Below are 19,487 nucleotides of genomic sequence, written 5' to 3' on the forward strand. Positions count from 1 at the left end.
TCTAATTGACTCAAAGTATCATTTGGAGTTGTTTATGGCACAATGGAGTTCTACTGGGGGTCGGGCTCTTGACTGTAGCAAATTACAGTTTGCTGCCCTGCGCAGCCTTCAGACAGGAGGAAGGTAATGGAAAGATTAATAATGAATGTAGTTATTGTGGCAACTTGTGAATTGTACTAGCCTATGGCAAATTATACCAAATAGGATTTAAATGACAAGACACAAATACAAAAATATGGTGGCATACATTGTATTATATCAAATATTATGAACACTTACAACGTAGTCAATGTACAAAACAAGAAGCGTTGAACAAATTGCAATCTACACTTTTTGTATACGTGAAGCACTCAAATGGGACTTGGACGGGTTGTTTCGGAGGACGCACGGCTCTCGACCTTCACCTCTCCCGAGTCCGTACGGGAGTTGCAGCGATGAGACAAGACTGACTACCAATTGGATACCACGGAATTGGGGCGAAAAAGGGGTGTAAAAGAAGTAACAAAAAAAACAAGCATTCAAATACATAGCAGCATAATGGTTCTCTTCATTCATCCAATAAACACTTTGGCTTTAAAGCAGATACATTGTAATAAATAGTTTAAAAAAAGATTGTCTCCATTCATAAACATTAGCTCTGGCCTGAGGCATGGCAACAGTAAATAATTATAGTAAGTCATCAAGTCACAGAAGGGGCCTGTACATAAGGCACATACGATTCATATTCAAAGAAAGACATGGTGAGACAAAATACAGGTAAAATGCAAATCAAGTGTACTGATGCTGTTTAAATTGGAACCCAGTGCTGCTATTTGCAGTGCTTGTGGTGATACTAGTATTAAGTGAAGTTATCAATACAAAATAAGTCATATGAATATGAAATATAATGGTGGTGCTTTAATTTATGATATATAGTGGGGTCTGAAATGATTGACACCCTTAAAAGATGAGCAAAAATTATTGTATAAAATAAATAATTTAAATACTGAGCTACTGTATATTGTACATTTACATAATTTTATAATACAATTGTTCAGAGAAAGACTTTGTTTAAAAAGTAATACTTATTTTTCTCAAAGTTTGGGGTAAAAATTGACACCCGTTTTCAATACCGCACCTTGCGAGGATAACGACACTGAGCCTCATCTAAAATGTTTGAGATTGGAGAACACATTGGGAGGGATCTTGGACCATTCCTCCATACAGAATCCTTCCAGATCCTTGATATTCATCTGTGCTTATAGACTACCCTCTTCAATCCAAACCACACATTTTCAACTGGTTTCAAGTCCAGAGAATGAGATGGCCATTGTAAAATGTTGATTTTGCAGCCAATTAACCATTTCTCTGTGGATTTTGATGTGTGCTCGGGGTCATGGTCTTGCTGGAAGATCCATTTGCAGCCAAGTTTCAGCCTCCTGGCAGAGGCAACCAAGTTTTTGGCAAAAATGTCCTGGGTAAAGTTCATGATACCGTTGAGCCCCAGGACCAGTGCAAGCAAAATAGCCCCAAAACATCAAAGATCCACCAACATATTTGACAGTAGGTATGGGGCAAATTTCTGCTCATGTGCTCTCATTTCGACGATAAACCCACCACTATTTTCATGTCATCTGACCAAAGCACTGGTTCCAATCCAAGTGCCGTTTAGCATGCTCCAGGCGTTTACATTTGTTGTATGATGTGAAAATAGAGCTATTTGGCCACACACACCAGTGGTGGGTTTGACATGTATGAGAATCAATGAGCATAAAATAACCCTATACCTACTGTCAAATATGGTGGTGGATCTTTGATGTTATGGGGCTATTTGGCTTACATGGTGAAATTGTCATTACAATAACCTGTGAATTACTTGCTTCTTTTATAAGGAACTATATACACTGTAATTACCGATTGGGTTGAATTATTCTAGGTATGATACCACAATTTTATTGTAAATACCTTCTACTTATGGAATGTAAATTATTTTTTATAACTTCTTCCCCTTTACTTATAATGCATTCACATAATTGTGCTATTGTTAGAGTGCAAGAAGAATTGAAACAAATGTACACTATTTGGCATGCTGCTAAAGAATATCAGGGGTACAGAACAATCCCAGGACAAGTCCTGCAACTTACGCATAATTTATTATATATCCAAAATATCAATGTTTAATTTATAACATGACAAAGCAGAACTAGATCATTTTTCTCAGTTCCTCTGCCTAGTGTTTTAAAGTGCATTGGGTGTACTGGATTGACTTGTCAGTCTCACAGCCAAGAATAAAAAGATCTGAGATATTTTGTGCCCAGTTCAGACTGTTCATCTTAGTTTCTTGAAATGCTGGACTCAAAAAAGGTCAAAGATCACAATGGCCGTGTTGTTGTTGCTGCTGCTTTGAAGGGATTTCTTGAGTCTGAGGGAATCCTTGTCTGGTGTTTTTGCTGTGTTCCCCTTAGCACTAACCCTTTGAGGTCTCCGGTTTCCATAATGCACAGTATTTTGATGATGCACACTGTGGGTCTGCCTCTTTTCATGATGACTTGACTCAAGTTTCCAGTGGTTCATTATTCTCCTCCGAAAAACAGTCTGAAATTGCTCCTCCTAGAAATGACAAAGTAAATACAGGTTGTTTTACATTCAAGATTGAGGGAGCTACTGGTTTCAAATAGTAGCCACACCCTGTGGATGTGCTGTCCCCTCTAGTATGTGTGTGCATGTGTTCAACTTTATGGATGTGCTAGACGGATGGTTGGATGTGTTCAACTTTTCAAACACCAATTCCAAGGCTTTCCAAGTAAGAGCTTTAGAATGAGGTTGACTTTTAACATTTCTAAGGGAATGATACCATTGGCGGTTCTAGCTTGTATGGCACCCTGGGCAACCCCCCCCCCCCTTCAGCAAACCCTGCCAAGAAAAAGAGCACCATTCTGCACTAACTCCTTTTTATTCAGACATTTGGAACACCACAAATAAAAATCGATACAAAAATAACACTCATAAATATCAAAAAGTAGTAACAAAGACAAATAGAAACAAATTTGTGATGATTTGGCACTGGAGCATCAATACAATACCCATCCCCCAAACACTGTCAACCAAGAGTCAAGACTAAACCAATTCACCTTGGTGGTGTGCAGACTGGTTTTATATTTTTCATTTATAACGATTTCGCACAACAACAAAAAAGTAAACAATATGTATGTGAAACTATATATTCACAGTATTATGAATGAATTGTGGTTTATTTAGTAGCATTTCGTAGTGTGACTGATTTACTAATTGCATTAGTACTGTACAAAGTAAGACTTGTGCAATTTGATAGATTCCACCGCTTCCTCTACCTCGGTCTTCCAGTGGGGAGACCTGAGGTCAACCTACCCCCGCCCCCCTCTCCATCTCGTACTTCTGAGTGGGAGACCTTTCAGGCAGTAGCCTGCCTAGCTCACAAACTAGAATCAGGGCACCCACTCCGACAAGGTTAATTGACCCACAGTCCCACACGGTGACATGATATCATTGGCGTGATGTGCAAATGAGCGATAGAAAACCGATCGCGCAAATGACCATTACTACTTTTTTGCCCCGGACAAGATGCCGCCTATACCTAAATCCGCCACTGGTTGATACCCAAGTGAGGTCTCTTACCATAACTTGCTGAGGCGTGAGGGGAGCGTGTCGTCGGCTCCGCTTTGGCTTTGCGCAGTAGCTCTCCAAATGCTGCAGGTCGCAGGCCTTTAAGCAACACTGCTCCACAATTCCCTTCCCTCTCATCCGAGTCCCATTCCCTCTGAGGCGAGGACCATTCCCTCGGGTGGACCGAAGTCCGGTCGGTGCTGTAACAAGAGAAAGTATTTGGATCAGATCGTGAAACACTGCACTGTCTTGAAGAGTTGCATACACATCTAGCAGGTGGTGGGCTGAAGCTGAAAAATCAGGAAGTTGATCAATATACGTCGAGGGAGCAGCTGTTGTTTTGTACATGACAATTAAATATTATAATAATTACTTTAAGTTTTTTGGCACGTTCAACTCTTGCAAATTTCCCCAGAAAAAGTATATTTCAACTGTCTGCTCAGGCAAATGTGCAAACTGCTAAACTTGGAACCAATCAGAACTCCCGTATATACCCCTCGTGATGAAGGCAGCCAATGGCCTGCTTCTATCTAAAATTTAAACACAGCCTAACATGAAATCGTGATCTGCTGTCAGTGTGTTAAGAGGAACTAACATTAGCTCCCAAAGACATAAGATAAATATATGTTTGAGTGCACTTGAAATATGTAGCATGCAATATGAATGGTCTTAATCATATGAAGTACTAACTCCATTGACCAATAGCAGTAGCATGAAGTACTTCAGTACAAATATTTTTAAAAGTGCTTACAGTTGAAGTCAGAAGTTTACATACACTTGGGTTGGAGTCATCAAAACTCGTTTTTCAACCACTCCACAAATTTCTTGTTTTAACAAACTATAGTTTTAGCAAGTCGGTTAGGACATCTACTTTGAGCATGACAAGTAATTTTTCCAACAATTGTTTGACAGATTATTTAACGTATAATTCACTGTATCACAATTCCAGTGGGTCAGAAGTTTACATACACTAAGTTGACTGTGCCTTTAAACAGCTTAGAAAATTCCAGAAAATTATTATGTAATGGCTTTAGAAACTTCTGATAAGCTAATTGACATCATTTGAGTCATTTGGAGGTGTACCTGTGGATGTATTTCAAGGCCTACCTTTAAAGTCAGCACCTCTTCGCTTGACATCATGGGAAAATCAAAAGAAATCAGCCAAGACCTCAGAAAAAAAATTGTAGACCTCCACAAGTCTAGTTCATCCTTGGGAGCAATTTCCAAACGCCTGAATGTACCACGTTGATCTGTACAAACAATAGTACACAAATAAACATCATGGGACCACGCAGCCGTTATACCGCTCAGGAAGGAGATGCGTTCTGTTTCCTAGAGATGAACGGACTTTGGTGCGAAAAGTGCAAATCAATCCCAGAACAACAGCAAAGGACCTTGTGAAGATGCTGGGTGAAACACGTACAAAAGTATCTATATCCACAGTAAAACGAGTCCTATATCGACATAACCTGAAAGGCCGCTCAGCAAGGAAGAAACCACTGCTCCAAAACCGACATAAAAAAGCCAGACAACGGTTTGCAACTGCACATGGGGACAAAGATCGTACTTTTTGGAGAAATGAAACAAAAATAGAACTGTTTGGCCATAATAACCATCGCAATGTTTGGAGGAAAAAGGGGGAGGCTTGCAAGCCGAAGAACACCATCCCAACCGTGAAGCACGGGGGTGGCAGCATCATGTTGTGGTGGTGCTTTGCTGCATGAGGGACTAGTGCACTTCACAAAATAAGATGGCATCATGAGGCAGGAAAATGATGTGGATATATTGAAGCAACATCTCAAGACATCAGTCAGGAAGTTAAAGCTTGGTCGCAAATGGGTCTTCCAAATGGACAATGACCCCAAGCATACTTCCAAAGTTGTGGCAAAATGGCTCAAGGACAACAAAGTCAAGGTATTGCAGTGGCCATCACAAAGCCCTGACCTCAATCCTATAGAACATTTGTGGGCAGAACTGAAAATGCGTGTTGAGCAAGGAGGCCTACAAACCTGACTCAGTTACACCAGCTCTGTCAGGAGGAATGGGCCAAAATTCCCCCAACTTATTTTGGGAAGCTTGTGGAAGGCTACCCGAAACGTTTGACCCAAGTTAAGCAATTTAAAAGGCAATGCTACTAAATACTAATTGAGTGTATGTAAACTTCTGACCCACTGGGAATGTGACAAATAAATCACTCTCAACTATTATTCTGACATTTCACATTCTTAAAATAAAGTGGTGATCCTAACTGACCTAAGACAGGGAATTTTTTACTAGGATTAAATGTCAGAAATTGTGAAAAATAGTTTAAATGTATTTGGCTAAGGTGTATGTAATCTTCCGACTTCAACTGTATTTATTTATTAATTTATTAATTTATTTTGCTCCTTTGCACCCCATTATTTCTGTCTCTACTTTGCACTTTCTTCCAATGCAAACCAACCATTCCAGTGTTTTTTAGTTTTTATTTTACTTGCTGTGTTGTACTCACTTCGCCTCCATGGCCTTTTTATATTTTATTTATTTATACATATATCTGTTTGCCTTCACCTCCCTTATCTCACCTCACTTGCTCACATTGTATATAGACTTATTTTTTTTTCACTGTATTATTGACTATATGTTTGTTTTTACTCCATGTGTAACTATGTGTTGTTGTATGTGTCGAACTGCTTTGCTTTATCTTGGCCAGGTCGCAATTGTAAATGAGAACGTGTTCTCAATTTGCCTACCTGGTTAAATAAAGGTTAAATAAAAAAAAAAAAATAAAAAAAAAAAAACTGTAAGTAGTTTTTTTTGGCCATCTATACTTTATATATTTGACAAAATCATAAAGAAAATGTACTCGTTACTAACGTAATTAGAACAGTAAAAAGTATGTTTTTGTATGTAATTGTATTTATAAGCAGTAAAAATAAATGTTTGTCAAACCCGTGGTATACGGTCTGATATACCACGGCTGTCAGCCAATCAGCATTTAAGGCTCGAACCACCCAGTTTATAATTACATACTTGTTACTGTTCTAATTACATTGGTAGCCAGTTTATAATAGCAATAAGGCAACTCAGGGGCCAATATACCACAGCTAAGGGCTGTTCTTTGTTGCATATGGCCAATATACCACGACTAAGGGTTATGTCCTACAAATCCTATTGCTTAATCATTGCAGTCAAAACAAGTTAATTTTCTATCAATGGATGTCAATTTATCTGGAGAGTTTAATTAGGTTATTTATGTTTTCTTGCAACATTAAACTCGCAAGAATTGTTATTTTGATCGGAACATTTTTTTTTTTCTTAGCCTATGGCGTTAAAAATTACATAATTCCTTAATTCGCTCTATAACATTATGGAAAAAGGGTTTATTGGATAAATGTGGCAACTATTGCTGCAAACATTTTTTGGGGGCTTGTTTTCAGGCCTTGTGTGCGGGTTTTCAGACGTCATTGGACTAGATATTTCAGCTATACCTGGCAACCCTGATCTCAAAGTCTAAATAGTGACATCAGGGCTAGTTCAAACTTCAATAGGATGGGCCTCACATGTGAGTGAATCAACCCATGCTTGGTAAATAGCACTCGGTTAATCTCTGGGAGCAGGACACAGGAAAGCTGAACAGATCATGTGAGACAAAAATGAATAGAAGAAATGACCTAAAATATAAGACATTTTCCGTACGCACCAACAGCTTATTTCTCTAAAATGTTGAGCACAAATTTGTTTACATCCCTGTTAGTGAGCATTTTATCGTTTTTCAAGATAAATCTATCCATCTGACAGGTGTGGCATATCACAGCATGATCATTACACATGGGGACAATAATAGGCCACTAAAATGTGCAGTTGTCACAACGCCACAGATGTCTCAAGTTGAGGGAGCATACAATTGGCATGCTGACTGCAGGAATATCCACCAGAGCTGTTGCCAGAGAATTAAGTGTTAATTTATCATCTATTATAAGCAGCCTCCATCGTTTTAGAAAATTTGGCAGTACGTCCAACCGGCATCACAACCACAGACCACGTGTAACCATGCCAGCCCAGGACATCCACATCCAGCTTCTTCACCTGCGGGATTGTCTGAGGGGAGTGGGGGGGTGCTGAAGAGTATTTCTGTCTGCAATAAAGAAAAACTCATTCTGATTGGCAGGGCCTGGCTGAGCCTGGCTCCCAAGTGGTGGGCTAATGCCTTCCCAGGCCCACCCATGGCTGCACCCTGCCCAGTGATGTGAAATCCATATGACTTTAAATTGACTGATTTCCTTATGAACTAACTCGGCAAACTCTTTGAAATTTTTGTTCAGTATACAGTAGAATGATGCACTTTCTTGCTAGGTGTAGGACCTCATATTGAAGCTTAGAGACCCCGTTTGATGTATAGAACAATCTTAAAATTATCTACTTTGGTGTAGATACAAGCAAGTCAATTAATTTGACTTGATAAAAATATGTTTTTTGGACCCAACTTGCTTACCACATTTTCCATGTGGTTTCTTCCTTCAGAGACTACATAAAATGATGACGCCTTCCTAAATATTTGGTCAAATGATACATTTTGTGTATGGTTTCCTAGAAACCAGCATGGCTCAACTTACCCTTTTGGCTCAACTTACCCCACGCTCCCCTACTGCAGTTCTCTATGCTTTTTCCCCTGTTTAATACACTCCCTTTACATAAAATTGCACATAATCAGTTGTATTATTTATTGTTATAGCTACGGCTATCGCTCTAATGTTGGCAAAATGTTCTTCTAAGCACTCTGTCATCTTGTTGGATGAGAAAGAAACATGATATCAGGCTGTGAAAGTGGCCTTGGTGGAATAAGGGTAAAGGTGATTAGGTGAGAGGGCTTATGGATAGTATGTCTGGTCATACTGCTAAAGTCTCAGCATGGGATTCTTTTTCCCCCTTCAAATGAATGGCTATTTGCCTGTAAGAAATGTCCCAGTATACGTTTTCTTCTGAGCATTGAACATTGAGTTGTAACACTGGTGTCAGCAGTGGGATTCAGTGACCATGTGGTGTTTCTCTGACAGAAAGAGGGAGCATCTATCTAAACAGCGGGACATTAAATGGCAAGTAGCAGGACAAAAGGTGACAACAGGGAACCTTACCTCTGTAAAATCCACGGTCTCCGCACACAAACTCTAGGTGGGCAACAAGTTCAGATCCACAGCGTGCTCTTGACTCTGCATGGTCTGGTAGAGCTGCAAGGCACAAGATGGAGTACAGCACACCAACGCTCCGCCAACATAGCACCTAAGAAAGAATACACTTTAATCATCAATATCTAGCACCACTCATCTGACTGAGCACAACGGTCTTGTCCAAGCTGCCACTACATTATTAACACCAGCACATTAACACATACAAAAACATTAGGCTCTATTGAGTTGACGATAAAACATGTTTTAGCGAAGGCTTAAATCATACATTTCCACAACAATTGTGGCAAACAAAAGTTGGCATAAAACCTAAAAATAATAATTTATTTGCTGTTTATAAGTTTCACTGTAATAAAGCTTAACACTTGGCAGTCAGTAATTATAGACTATTATTTAGTTGATAAGCAAGGAAACTCATCATCATAAATATTCAAGACAAAGACATTCAACCCAACATAAAGTAGGGGGAGAGTCTCCATGCACACTATCAAAACAGCTATTACAAACCAACGCAGGGCAACAAACATTACAACAACAAAAAATCCTTATCAAGCAAAGAGCACATAGCGGTTACCCCGTATTAACCTTGATGCTTGTTTTAGTACAGCGAGTTACAAAATAAAGATTCATAATTCAGCTAGGATAGAATTATGGATGATAGCAGCCTTAAAATACAACCACCTCCTCCCACGCTCTTTCTGTCACTCTGGCAAGGCTACTCTGCCCTCCCCTCTAGAAAGATACCGTAGAAAGGAGAATGCTCCATTTCTACTGAGGCCTACATTACACCTGTACACTTCATTCACATGTACATCTAAAGGACCCAAAAGTAGACATTGTATCCAATCCACTGATGCTTTACAACTGAGGACATAATTGCTCCTTCAATACCAAGTTCTTCCTTGCAGAAAAAGCAGCAAATATGCATGTAGATTAGATATGGCATCATAATGAAGTGTATACAACGCTCATAGAAAGTACATTATTAAGGGTGACAAGAAGCACCTACTAATTTTGAGCTGCACTGATGTCAAAATTGTCCATGCAGGTTATATTATTGCAATACAACAACTGAATGAACCCACTGGGCAAATGAGAGTTGCAGTGCAGAACATAAATATATTATATTTCTATGGTGCAGTCTGCCGATAGGAATGTCATGAGCTGGAGGTGAAGGGCCTCCAGCTCATGACATTCAGACAAATACAACACTTTGCAGCCTCAAAAGCACTGGGTAGATAACATTTCACTGCATCCCACACAGCCAAAGATGCATCATGTGAACTTGCTAAACTGTGCATCCCTAAATTTGCCACCATGTAGGTGGATATTTAAATGCTATGCAGTGAAAATATCACATTTCAATTTCTGCAAAGCCACAACTCCACATAAGAGCATGCATATTACACTGTTGTTTGTAAACTAAAAACTGTTCTCAATATCTGTAAAGAAAATTGGGTCACTAGGGACCAATAGCTTGATGCAACTTCTACTTTGGGAAGGTTTCCCGGACAGATTAGCATAAATCTATTCCTGGACTAAAGCATGCTCAATAGACTATCTCCAAATCCAACCTCCTGAAACCTGGTAAAACTTCACAGTACAAATAAATGTCAATAACCATTGTTCCAGAATTAGTTCAATGTTGTCCTGGGTGACCGTACATACCTTCAGTGTGCATCCTCTGGCAGACGACCAGTGTAGTGAGGGCTCAGAGGAGTGCATCTTGTCTGTCTGTCCAGGCGTGGAGGCAGTAAGGCCTTGGGGCTGCAGTCTTATACTCACAAGCAGAGGGGGAAGGACCAGTAGCTCCCTCCCTCCATTCTAGGCATCCTCCCTGGCCGAAAGAGAAAGGCTGTAATCTATTGGACCGTGTACAAATCAAAAGTACTATCATGCCAACTTCCTGCCTCTCATTGTCATGCCAAACAAGATCAGATCAAATCTGGGACCAGGGTAATTGAAAAGGTTTTGCAGGTTGTAAAATACTGTAACCTAGGATGACCTCCAGTACTTACAATGACTGTTACACTGTATAGGCCAAGGTAAGCCTTTACTTTGCACACTATGATTGATTAGAGAAAAGTATAAGACACTAAGGGATGGCTCTATTCAATTTGCAGCGCTGAAGATCCACTATCCACTTTTAAAAAGGCAATGTTCCCATGGTCGCGGAGACTGCATTCACGCCACATCGTTAATTACCTTCACATTTTAATGCAGATCTTTGGCGATATGGATTGAATCCAGCCCGTGTCTTATTTTACTCTATTAGTTACTTGGCCAGAGTCCACACATCTGGCCATGTTCAGTAGGAGAAAATGCTTTGAAAACGAGGTACTACCTAAAGTTCTATTTTCCCATTGCCAGACAGAATAGTTTGATTCAGTGGGCCATACCGAACATGACCCTGGTATCCCAAGTCTAAATTTGCTGATTAAAAGCCCAATAGAAGCGGCTGGCCTCAAGGCCCTAATTTGGTGTTACAAGAGAAGGAGATGGACTTACATTACATTGTATGTTCACCACTGCTATCATTTGAGTCGAACCAGGTCTTCTTTTTTACTGTCAAACTGTGCAACTCAGAGGATTGTCACATATAAATGTGGTTCCTGAGAAGTTCCAGGGATATTCTCCGTCACACAACAGCCCAAAAAATTACGACCCCATTGACTGCTGTCATGACTTTCGACCCATAGCCCTTATGGGCAACCGTCCAAATAGTAAACTGACAACACTGTATGTTCGTCATTACAGCACACTGTCTGGGAGTAAGAGTGAACACATAGCACGTGGCGTTCAGGAGAGATGTTACTGGTGAGGAAATGCAGATCGTGTGTGATACACAAAACCAAAAAAATAACAAAATGCCTTCGTACAAACATTGGTTGCTTTATTGCACAAGGTCGATGTTATGAGACGACACAAAACAAAAGTTATTTGGCAGAACTCAAACTTCCCATTGACTAGTCGATCACAGTAAGACTTTGCTGCCACAGGTGGCGACCTGGGTGTTGTGCTTCCTGAATGATTCCTCCACTTATAAATGTAACAACTTGAGGGACTCATTTTCAGCATCTAGTAATAACTTATGTAGTATCATCTAACAAACATCTTGAAAACAAAAAATATTCAACCCGCAGTATAAATACTGTTCCAACTGGGGGGAGAATAGGATACAACTTGTACTTTTAACACAAGTGAGTGACAATGTTCAAAATGTAAAAAAAATAAAAAATAACTAATTGTTTTTCTAAAGGGAGAATTCAGACCCGAGTTACACACGCTTGAATGGAACTTTATTCAGTTTTTAGGCACTTCTCTCTATGCGTATTCTGACCTTGAACTTGTGCTAGGGGAAATGCCAGTGCCAGCTAAGGTAAGCATTTGATGTGGAGATCAAAGAAATTAAGGTGAGGTGGAGGTGTGACTTACAGGTACGCTGTATTCTGAACTTGACTGAATTCCCTCATAATTCCACAACCTTGACTCAAGAGGAAACTGTGATGGTCGAGCAACCTGTCAGTTCTAAGTGGAAAAGCTAATTATTCCCCCCCCCCAATAAAAATAACACCAATCTCCAAGCACTGTCATTTATACATTGATAAGAGCTAGGGAAATGAGTAATCAATTTGGATAAGGGGACTGTAAATATGATTTAATTGCTTAAATACATTTTACCTTATGATCACTGGAGACAAAATGTGAAACCAGTCATATTTCAGCAAACTGAAAAGCATGTCAACTTGTTAGGTATTTCCACAATGAAGTATAAACAGCAGTGATGTTATTCAGAATTGTAATTGTAGGACTATGGCTTCATCATTTGAGGGGCTGAAATTTGGAGATTCAAGCCGAGGCTGTAGCCTATGGTAACCTGTGCACATTGACAGTAACTCCGAACCTACCGAGATGATTTATGCACTCTAGAATGTTTCAATTATATGCCCTGACTTTTCAGTTGTTTGTTTTGACAATTGTTATTGGATTAAATATTAGCCACTGTCAGTAATACCTACATACATAACTATCACTTTGCAGACCCTTTGCTATGAGATTTGAAATTGTGCTCATTGATCATCCCTGAGATGTTTCTATAACTTGATTGGAGTCCACCTGTGGTAAGTTGGATTTGGAAAGGTACACACCTGTCTTTATAAAGGTCCCACCGTTGACAGTGCATTTCAGAGCAAAAACCAAGCCATGAAGTCAAAGGAATTTTCCGTAGAGCTCCGAGACAGGATCGTGTCAAGGCACAGATCTGGGGAAGGATATCAAAAAATGTCTGCAACATTGAAGGGGACCTCCATCATTCTTAAATGGAAGAAGTTTGGAACCACCAAGACTCTTCGTAGAGTTGGTCGCCTGGCCAAACTGAGCAATCGGGGGAGAAGGGCCTTGCTCAGGTTGGTGACCAAGAACCCGATGGTCACTGACAGAGCTCCAGAGTTCCTCTGTGGAGATGGGAAGAGCCTTCCAGAAGGAGAGCCATCTATACAGCTCTCGACCAATCAGGCCTTTATGGTAGAGTGGCCCAACGGAAGCCACACCTCAGTAAAAAAAGCACATGACAGCCCGCTTGGAGTTTGCCAAAAAGCACCTGAAGAGTCTCAAACCATGAGAAACAAGATTCTCTGGTTTGATGAAACCAAGCTTGAACTATTTAGTCTGAATGCCAAGCGTCACGTCTGGAGGAAACCTGGCACCATCCCTACTGTGCAGAATGGTGGTGGCAGCATCATGATGTGGGGATGTTTTTCAGTGGCAGGAACTGGGAGACTAGTCAGGATCAAGTGAAAGATGAACAGAGCAAAGTACAGAAAGAACATTGATGAAAACCTGCTAAAGAGCGCTCAGGACCTCACACTGTGGCAAAGGTTCCCCTTCCAACAGCACAACAATCCTAAAAAACACAGACAAGACAACGCAGTATGTGTCTTTCATTGATCCCTATTCTGATCTCGTTCTCTCAATATATTCTAATGAGTATGTCGAGAAAATTTGAATTAAAGGTGCAATATTCAGAAACTGCTCTGCCATTTTCTGGTTGCTAAAATTCGAAGTTTGCCTTATTTCAGATTGTGACAAAACAAGCAATGTTTGGTGTAGAGAATTATTGTACCATCTAAACCAGCTGTCAGAATCTGGTGTACAAAACCGAAAGACGCTAAATCTAAACTTACGAACGGGAAGCATAGAAATGGCGCACATAGAACTGCTTTTTAGACTTACTTTCAATGAGAATGACAGATCTATAAAACAAATTTCTATGAGAATTTGGTCTGGTCAAAAATGTACATATTGTAGCTTTAAAAAGGTACACAGTATTTAAATGAATCTTCAACAAGAAAATCTGTTGGCCAGCAAGTGGGAGGGTTTTCAGTATTTTAATTATATTTATTCAGTGAGAGCAAGGGAGCCACACCTGCAAAGCCCATCAATTCTGAACACCAACAACTGAGAAGTGCGCAAAATCAAAATGTGTAAAAAAAAGTCTGAATCGTGCCCTAAAAGAATAACTGCAACTCTAATAACTAATCTTCAAATTCGATATCTGGGCAAGTTTGATCAAACAAACGCTGTTTTCACATCAGATATAATCAAACGAAAAGTAAAAAGTCCTTCTGAATTTTCTAATAAAATTATAGAATTTAGATTTGAGTTATTTCTAACGTAATTTTTTTTTGCCCATCATAAGATGATGGATCACAGGTCTTGAAAGATAAGGAGTGGAGAAGTTTATTGGTTCCAAAAAAAATTCAAATAATAATAATACTTTACCAGTTACACAATGGATGTTCTAGCAGCGCTTAAATGAAAGTGTGTGGAATAATCGTTCATGCCATTCAACACCTGTGAGGGCCCTTAGAAATAACTGTTTCCCACTTTGGAGACAGTCAACTTGGAGAGCGTAGGTTGTTGAGGGCAGCCTCTCTCTCTCTCAGTTTGGCCCTGATACGGTTGATCCTCTCCTCACGGGCCGAATGCTCAAAGTCAAAACCATGGTGCTCTTTGGGGGTGGGGGCTAGAGCGGGTATGATTGGGCACTCCGCCGTCCAACTCTGAACACTGTCCCCCGCGAAGTCAACTTGCATAACCGTATCACTGCTTTGGTCTGCATTCAGGGCCTCTGGTGGAGGTGAGCTGTCACTCAAAGCAACAGCCGTAACAGAGAGATCTTCCACCTCAGACTCATCCCCATTGGTGGCTTGGCCCTCTGCCCCACTCTTACCTTTGTCTTCAACTCGTCGTTGTTTGACACTACCCAAATTGTGACATCCCTCTTCCTCAGGCTCCTCCTCCTCCTGAGCATCATCATCTGTCTCACTGGTAATCCCACCTCTGCCCTGAAAGCCTTCGCTTGAGCAAGGGTGCCGATTTGCTGTCTTTGATAATGATTCTTGGGTCTCCTCATTCAAAGGCTTGTCTTCCTCTTGAGTCACCAACTCCATCTCCTGTTCAGGACATCTGCCAGGTGTCTCCTTTAACAACCTGTTGGCGTTCAATAACTTCCGTATGACTTGATCCTATGGTGGGGGAAAAAATAAATTAATAATAATAATAATAGGTAGAGACAGGATTAAGATGTTTGACTTAGACCAGTTTTATTGTTCTCTATGAGAGGTGTGAGAATTGTATAATTGTACATGTGTGTTAAAGGACAGCTCCCTGGAAACTTTACTAACAGGCTAAAAAAGCAACAACAAAAATAGCTAAATAGCTGATAAGTGACTGACTACCTTTGAGGTTTATTATCAGCATATATTCATCTCAACCTAGCCTTTATTAACTACAGCACACATACCACAAGGTGGAAATAGGTTGTCCATTTTCTAATTATTTATTTGCCAAGTTATTAATTGATCAGCAAAATAAATAATGCAGTGCCAAGGAGATTCATATCACATACACATCTGGTATTGACATGCTATGGCACAGCTGAGACAATAGTACCCACTTGCTCTGTGTTAGGATCCTCTTCCGCTGAGTGACCCTGTTCGGCAGTCTGCTGTGGCGCAATGTCCCCCTGGGGGATTCTGGACAACTTCACCTGGACTTGGTGGGTCAGGCCGAACCTCTGCAGCAATGCCCACTTCCCCTGGGGCTTTTTAGGAGACGGCTTTGGAGATGCGGGGCAGAACTGAGGTGGTAAGACAAGGGGGTGGGAAAGAGGTCAAAATACAGGAATTCAGCTTTCTGTAAAAATATACACCTCACAAGGACGTCTAGTTTCAAGCAAGTTGATCATGTTGATATCACAAACAGTTTCTAGTCTCATATTAACATACATAAACAGACATTTCTCAAGAGCATGGGGTACAGTCAGGAGGGAGCAACAGTAAGGATAGCAGGAGATGACAGGGCCTTACCTTCTGGCTCTTCTTGGCAGGTGAGAGGAACATCAGTTTTCGCTGTGTGGTCTGAGGGGCCTCGGAAGACAACGAGTTATCCAGGTCAGGGCTGTGCTGCCTCTTTCCTCTGACAGTCTTTGCTTTCTTGATTGACAGGAAGATCCTCCCCTTGTGGATGATGATGGCATCCTGGTGGGGGACAGAGGGCAGGCCATGGGGGATGGGTTCAATCTGGGTGGCAGTACCCTGCTGGAAGTTCTGTCTGGAGGGCAAGAACTCCCTGAGGACATTGAAGGCCGTGCCGCTGGAGGAGACGAATGGCATCAAGAAGGGACCCTGAGCTGCCTTGGGTTCTGTGGTCACCAGTGAGGCCAGGTTAATCTTGGCAGTGTCCACTGTGGGGCTGGTCGGTGAACAGCCTCTCTCTCGGATGACCACTGGCGAGATCCACATGGCCAAAGGCGAGGACCCTCTCTTTGCACTCTCACCCTGAGAGTGGGGCACCCCCATCCTTCTCAAGATGGAGGTTGGCAGAGTCTGAATAGAGGTGATTTTCACCTCTGCCTCTTTCGGGATGTAGATCTCAAAGTTCTCCAGGATGTCTATGCCCTGCATCTTTCCACGTCTACAGCTGGCTGAAAGCTATAGCAAAGATGGTTTACACTTATGCCGCATATAGTAGAACATTGCATACAGTTATTGGCAGTGCTCAACTTGGACTGAAATAGGTGCAAATATTATAACCTGTAGTAGCCAAGTGAAAATGTAATCAAGGGATTTGCTCCATTGTTTATGTTTTATGATCCACTATTTGATGGTATGCATATTTCTGGCTAGTTCTTGAGATTGACTTTACCATTAAAGGTGCAACATACAGAAACCGCTCCTCCATTTCATGGTCGCTAAAATTCTAAGTCTGCCTAATTTCAGTATATGTGACAAAACAAGCAATCATTGTACTATTAAACCACTGTGAAATATATTCTCATTAACAACAAATATTGTATTTTCAGCTGTTTGAAGTTGGTGTACAAAACCAAATGTAAAAGACACAAAAACTACAGTTTCGGGAAGTATAAGGACCTTTTCTTTCATATCAGCAAGAAATATATTTTTTAACAAAAGTTTAAATTGATACACGCCTTGATAGGGTTAGTGTTCCTACATGGCCATATCTCCATGTTCCAGAACTTGTTTACGGAAGACAAGGGGTCCACCTGTGCTAATTAGCATGCTCCAAACAACTGAATGTAAGTGTAACTCGGGAAGTGTAAAGAAAGTGTAGTTTAGTCAGATGGAGGCACCTACAAATCAAATGTAATTTGTCAGATGCGCCGAATACAACAGGTGTAGTAGACCTTACAGTGAAATGCTTACTTACAAGCCCTTAACCAACAACATCGTTAAGAAAAATACCTAAAGAAAAATAAAAGTAACAAACAATTAAAGAGCAGCAATAAAATAACAACAGCGAGGCTATATATAGGTATGTATGCAGGGTATGCATATTCTGTAGGTATGCAGGGGGCACCAGTTATATTGATGAAGCTGTACCTCGACTATGTAAAACTGCTAGAGTAAGTAACTTTTTTATTTGAAGGATTCTTTCTCGCTGATGAAAGTGCCATATGTTTCGAAAGACGAATCACAGCGATGATTATTGACTTTTTATAAAACATTAGAGTCGGGATTGTAGTTCACACAGTAATCGTGGGCGAAGTTAATGACTGAAAACTGTAGAGAGAAGGCAGATTGCCGCCTAGAGTTTGAGAGCTACACTTCCTGTAGCAGTTTTGCACAGATCTACATACTGTGTGCCTCCAACTGACGAACTACACTTTCTCACCAGTTATGTTTACACACAGGGGTTCAGGGGCACGTCAGATAACTAATTAGCACAGGTTGGCTGCCTATTTTTTTTATGTAAACATGCGATGTAACATGGAGATATGGCCATGTGTGAACACTAACCCTATAAAAAGGTGTAGTAAATGTAACCTTTTGTTTTTTGAAAATGATTTCTCGCTGATATGAAAGACACGTTCCGTATGTTTCCAAAAACTTACAATAAGCGATGCGTGTTAATGTTTAGAGAAAGCGCGTCAATTAATATGCCGCGTTCACACTAATTAGTAGTCGGACATTTCCGAGTTTCCTAGTTCAGACTAGCATGTGAACGTGGCATAAATGTACACGAAAAAAAACAACTTGATAGTTGATGCACTACAGCCAGCTCAGCTGTAGCTAGTTGACTCATTACGTAGCTAACTGTTAGTTATGCAAACTATTTATAATGCGACGCACCTGCTAACTACAGTAGTTAGCTAGGTGACAATAAAATAGCCAGTAGTTTATCGTTGTTTTGCATATTACCTGAGCTTAGCGTGGACCCGATAAAAACAAATCAAATGGTTAGCTAAGCAGAAGCCTGACTAAACTTTAAAAAACGAACAAGAGGTACCTAAAATGTTTCCAGCAGCTAACGCTGTCACACAGGCAAGGGTAACGATGTACTTCCGGGTCACAGATTTTTGCACTCCTTCAGAGTCCCGTCCTGTGTACTTTGTAAATGAACAATTACGGCGAAAATTATGAAAAATGTGCACAGTGAATGATATATTGTGTATATCGAACTGTATAAATCAAATCGTTACAAACAAACCTGTGTGAAACTAGCTCAGTAAAGAATCACTTCCGGGTCACGTTTTTTAAAGGTCTTAAAAAAATAGTCACACATTGTATGGCAAACTGTAGGCCTACAGTATATTAATTATCAGTGGTGTGTATTCATGGATGCCAAGGGAAGAAGCCAGGCTTCCCAAAAAAATGTTTGCTTTAGTCTCTCTGTGTTTCAGAATGTTTCTTCAATTTGCAAGAGGCTGAATGTATCTCACTGGAGAAAGCATCCAAGCGAGCGAAACAGCACCCCTCTGTCTCAGTATGTGTGGTGTATCTATCTGATGCTGTCTGGTCAAAAAGAGTATGACATTGTTGCTGTCCATAGCATTAAATACAAGGGATGCCAGCAGAGAAGGTGCAATTGTGGCCCGCAATTCCTGCATGTGGGCGGAAGCCACTCCTCAGTAAAAAGCACATGACAGCTTGCTTGGAGTTTGCTAAAAGGCACCTAAAGACTCTCAGACCACGAGTAACAAGATTCTCTGGTCTGATGAAAATTGAACTCTTTGGCCTGAATGCCAAGCGTCACATCTGAAGGAACCCTGGCACCATCCCTACGGTGAAGCATGGTGGTGGCAGCATCATGCTGTGGGGATGTTTTTCAGCGGCAGGGACTGGGAGACTAGTCAGGGTCGAGGGAAAGATGAACGGAGCGAACTACAGAGAGATC

General features: G+C 40.7%; 2 protein-coding genes across 4 annotated transcripts; both read right to left on the reverse strand.

The window, feature by feature from the left end:
- Window positions 1-234: 234 nt before the first annotated feature.
- On the reverse strand, window positions 235-10,674 carry igf3 (insulin-like growth factor 3). Its single transcript, XM_055892588.1, has 4 exons — window positions 10,455-10,674; window positions 8,736-8,880; window positions 3,634-3,821; window positions 235-2,589 (listed from the first exon to the last, which is right to left on the reverse strand). The coding sequence occupies exons 1-4, from the start codon at window positions 10,509-10,511 to the stop codon at window positions 2,335-2,337; spliced, it is 645 nt and encodes a 214-aa protein (XP_055748563.1). The 5' UTR covers window positions 10,512-10,674; the 3' UTR covers window positions 235-2,334.
- A 988-nt stretch (window positions 10,675-11,662) lies between these two features.
- On the reverse strand, window positions 11,663-18,646 carry si:dkeyp-110g5.4 (uncharacterized protein LOC561637 homolog). Of its 3 annotated transcripts, none has more exons than XM_055892585.1 (4): window positions 18,512-18,646; window positions 16,157-16,780; window positions 15,745-15,927; window positions 11,663-15,313 (listed from the first exon to the last, which is right to left on the reverse strand). In XM_055892585.1, exons 2-4 carry the CDS (start codon window positions 16,751-16,753, stop codon window positions 14,684-14,686), a joined length of 1,410 nt encoding a protein of 469 aa, XP_055748560.1. In that variant the 5' UTR covers window positions 16,754-16,780; window positions 18,512-18,646; the 3' UTR covers window positions 11,663-14,683. The 3 variants fall into 3 exon arrangements, with proteins under 3 accessions (XP_055748560.1, XP_055748562.1, XP_055748561.1); XM_055892587.1 differs by having other exon boundaries at window positions 18,600-18,645; XM_055892586.1 differs by having other exon boundaries at window positions 16,157-18,646.
- Window positions 18,647-19,487: the final 841 nt, after the last annotated feature.

Source organism: Salvelinus fontinalis, chromosome 31 (assembly GCF_029448725.1).
Source record: "Salvelinus fontinalis isolate EN_2023a chromosome 31, ASM2944872v1, whole genome shotgun sequence".
Classification (NCBI taxonomy): Eukaryota; Metazoa; Chordata; class Actinopteri; order Salmoniformes; family Salmonidae; genus Salvelinus; species Salvelinus fontinalis.